This window comes from Petaurus breviceps, unplaced genomic scaffold (genome assembly GCF_028583685.1).
Source record: "Petaurus breviceps papuanus isolate PSGF00001 unplaced genomic scaffold, PetGlider_PUasm1.0 558, whole genome shotgun sequence".
Classification (NCBI taxonomy): domain Eukaryota; kingdom Metazoa; phylum Chordata; class Mammalia; order Diprotodontia; family Petauridae; genus Petaurus; species Petaurus breviceps.
This window is the reverse complement of record NW_027186376.1, coordinates 5,177,238-5,181,091: the sequence shown is the minus strand read 5'-3', so window position 1 is coordinate 5,181,091 and position 3,854 is coordinate 5,177,238. Positions and strand designations below refer to the sequence as shown.

The 3,854-nt window shown below is 44.1% G+C and overlaps 1 protein-coding gene across 1 annotated transcript in view; it reads right to left on the bottom strand.

The window, feature by feature from the left end:
* Nucleotides 1–3,854, bottom strand: part of TTLL8 (tubulin tyrosine ligase like 8) — a 70,791-nt gene that overhangs the window by 19,835 nt on the left and 47,102 nt on the right. Inside the window, exon 9 of the mRNA XM_069102971.1 lies at nucleotides 3,481–3,603. Within this exon, the coding sequence (XP_068959072.1) occupies nucleotides 3,481–3,603 (123 nt within the window). The remainder of the gene's footprint in view (nucleotides 1–3,480; nucleotides 3,604–3,854) is intronic.

The following is a 3,854-nucleotide window of genomic DNA, read 5'->3' as shown; positions in this document are numbered from 1 at the left end:
GTGTGTGTGTGTGTGTGTGTGTGTGTGTGTGTGTGTGTGTGTGTGTGTGTGTGTGTGTAAGTGTCTGAGGCCAGATCCGAACTCAGATCCTCCTGACTCCAGGACCAACACTCTACTACTCACTGTGCCACCTAGCCACTCCCATGTCTATCTTTTCAATGCACATAAAAGCTTTAAGTACCACTAGTAGTGTTGTATGCGGGGAAAGGACAGGATGCTTTTTCCTTTTCTAATGCCAGGAAATTTGCTTCAGTATTTAGGACCTATAGAAAACCTGGGAATCCTAAAACCACCTCCCGCCAAGATCAGTGAAATTCCCATAGGCATTGTGGGTCCTTTGCTGATACCTCAGTTCTTGCCTTACTTTAGAAGGGAAAAAAGGCCATGTTCAATGGAATCCAAAAATAAGTCAGCCTTTGTGAACAGGTTGGAGAGGCATGGTTTCTTTCAAATTTTGCAGGAGGTGATAAGAGGACAGGGAAAGGAGCTTGAAAAAGTCACAGAAATCAACAGATAATGTGTAAAAGAACCCAGACTCAGTGACTCAACCCTTTGGGGAGTAGTCCCAGAAAATGTCACAAACCACCAGAAAGAACTGTTATTCAATGACATCATCACAGAGTCTCAAGTTGTGGGACAGGAAAAGCCCTGAAAGATCTGCATGTGTATATTGAACAAGAGACTCAAGGCAAACCAGGACATTGCATCCAAGACTGGCTGATAGGTAGCCTCTGATCTCCAGTGTTTGGCCCATGTGGATACCAGTGGGTACCATGATTCCCAAGATAAAGTCAAAATCAAGACAACACTCACCTTCCCAGTGGGGTTCTATAAGTGGGAGTGTATCCCTCAAGGAATTTTGGGGCCAACTATTCAGCAGCTTAGGGAGAATGTGGGGACATAAATCACCTAACTCATCTACCATCTTTGGGATCATGCTGGAAGAACATGAACAAAGTGAAAGGTTCAACTTGTTGAAAGACACAGGTCTGAAGCTCCTGATGCCACTTACAACTCTAATCAACTCTCTCTCATGTGGAGGAGTCAGAAAGGGTCCCAACAGGAAGTTAGGATGGAACCCAGGAAGATAGAAGTGGTCATCACCAGGTCACCCTCAGAGACACCAAGAACCAAGGGCTTGTCTAGGATTTGCTGGCATTCATTGGGCATGTGTGATGAACGCTGGCATTTCCTCAAAAGCCTCTCAACATCTCACCTGTGATTCTGGTGGGTCCTTGGGGCTGACCAGATCCTGGGTGATACCCAGGCCATTTTCCTTCCTTCCTCAAAGAATTCAGTGCCTGGCTCATGGTCTTTCTTTCCATCATATCCCCTGTCCTCACACTAAGGGTCTTCAATTACTTATTGATGCTCCTCCAAATACCTAAACCTTCCAGTTCCCAGTTCCTCAATTTACTCCTTTTCCATGACCTGCTTTTCCACCCTTCTAGCTACACACAGAGGTGGGCAGATCTTTGCTCTTGCCATCACCCACAAACACTCCACTTCTGTCACAAACTCTGAAATTCCTTTGTCTGATCACAATCTTGTCATCCTTCCATCTTTCCCCTCTCACTCAGCCTCACTGCGACTGATAATCCATTTACCCTTTGATGTTCCCAGACCATCCCAGCACCAGACTCACTTTCCTCCTCTCCATATCTTGACTCCCTGGTTAACCAGTTCAGTCCTCTACTATGCTCCACTCTGGAATCCTTTGCCCTCTTGTCCTATCTTGTCCCATCACTGCCTCTGGATGATTACCACCATCTACCTCCTTTGGCCAGCTGTTATGTGTTGTCTCCTCCCTTACTTGAGAGCAGGAACTGTTTTGGCCTTTTCTTGTGCCAGGCACCTCTTAAATGCTTCCTGACCAACTGAACCTGTCAGTAGCATTTGGAGACTGTTGGGACAATACATGTGAAAAAGGTTTTTATGGGTCTGATTTATCAGTAGCTTCTGCAGCTCCAGAGATGGCTCACCACAACAAAGCCCAGGTGTCAGATGCTGAGGCCAGCCGAGGGCACTTAGAAGGGGTCTCATACCAGGAAAGGGACGGATGGCTGAAACCTGTTGCATTTGCCATGAATCTTACTACTCTTACTGACAATGATACTGAATCTCTTGGCTTTGCAGTGGGATGCTTCTGGAAAGTTCTGAGACTGTGTACAGCCATGCTGACTTGCTGTCTCATCAGTCCTAACTGACCTAGACGTGGATACAGGGTCAGCCACATGCACTCAGGTCCACACAGTCTCAAACAAATGTACACACCGGCATTTTGACTCATATCTTTAAAGCAAAGTTTCACTATATTTTCATTTCTTGAGTTCATACTATGTGCCCACAGATGAACATGATCCCTAGAGTGGGATGGCAAGCAAGCTGTCTCCAGAGCATTAACACAGAAAAGGGGGATCCCCACTGCCTGCTTGTCTCCAAGCCAAGATTAGGAGCAACTCTGGGAAATGCTTTACCAAAGTCTAGACGAACTCTACCTACTCCTGCCCTATCAATTTATTAATCCTGCTCCCAAAAGGAAACAGTGATTCTTGTTCTCGACAAAGCTGTGCTAGTGACTTACTGCTGTTTCCTTTTCTAAGTCTTCATCTACCATCCCTTTAATAGTATGTTCGGGAATTTTGCCGGGAATCAGTCAAGCTGACTAATCTACACTTTGTAAACTCTATTCTCTTCCTGATTGTGAAAACAGGAGTAAGATTTGTGTCATCTGAAGTCCCCACCAGAAATTATACACTAGAGCCCCCTTAAACCTGCTAGAGGGGACCCCTACTGGGTTCCTTGGAAACCACCTAATAGGCTCCAATAGTAAAGAAATGTTTCACCTGTGTTGCTAAAAACATGCCACAGATTCCCACAGATTCAGGTCTGTTTCACTTCAGTAGAAATAATACTAAGGCTTTGTTTCATAAGAATAATATTGAGAAAGCTTAGCCTCAATGGAAACAATGCTAACCCCTTAGAAACATATTCTGTTGCCTCAATCACATTGTCTATAAAATTATGTCTAACAGAAAGCTCAAGACTGTCTTTCGGTCTGAGAGGCAGCCCTGGCCGGTTAATAAACACTCCTATCAAATTATAATTGGCCTAGCTGTCCTGTTATATCTCAGTGTCCATTCCACATCTAATGCTACTGGACCATTATGAGCATCTGGGACTTTTCAAAGATCCTCATGGCTTAACCTCATCTGCCCGTTCTTTCAGTAGCCTGGGGTGTAGTTAATGTTAGCCTAGTGACTTGAAATCATCAAGGGCAACTAACTCAAATTTCTTTAAACCTCTTGCTACTTGTTTGGATATACTCTCCCCACTAGCCAATTCTACTCTGCTATTTCCAAGCCAAAGACCTGACCTCTGTGTACAGTAACTCTAACCCCTTCCTGGTAGTTAGAGTGCAGCTGAGCTCCATTTTTCTTATGGCACATTAAATCCTTTTGTTATTATTGCCAAAAGTACCTTTATTTTGGGTCATCTCATCATCATTCTCATCTTTTTTGACCCTGGATTTGTTCTTGTTAAAATTGTGGTGACTGACAACCCACTTCAGGATGCTAGATGCAGCTGTCCGTCTGAAGTCATCTAAAAAAAGAGAAAGTTGGTGATGTGTCTTCCTGTTGGATGGAGCATGAAGGGATTCTTCCTAAGAGGAGCAAATGGTAATGTACACACTTCCATAGATTTCAATTCGATACAAGGAATTCAATTTAACCTAATTCACGTTTATTGGGTACTTGTTGTGTGCTAGGTATCGGGGATACAAAATTCAAAAGAAATAAAATCTGTCCTACCCAACACAGTAAATATGGCCAGAGTGAGAGAGAAGGGGGGGG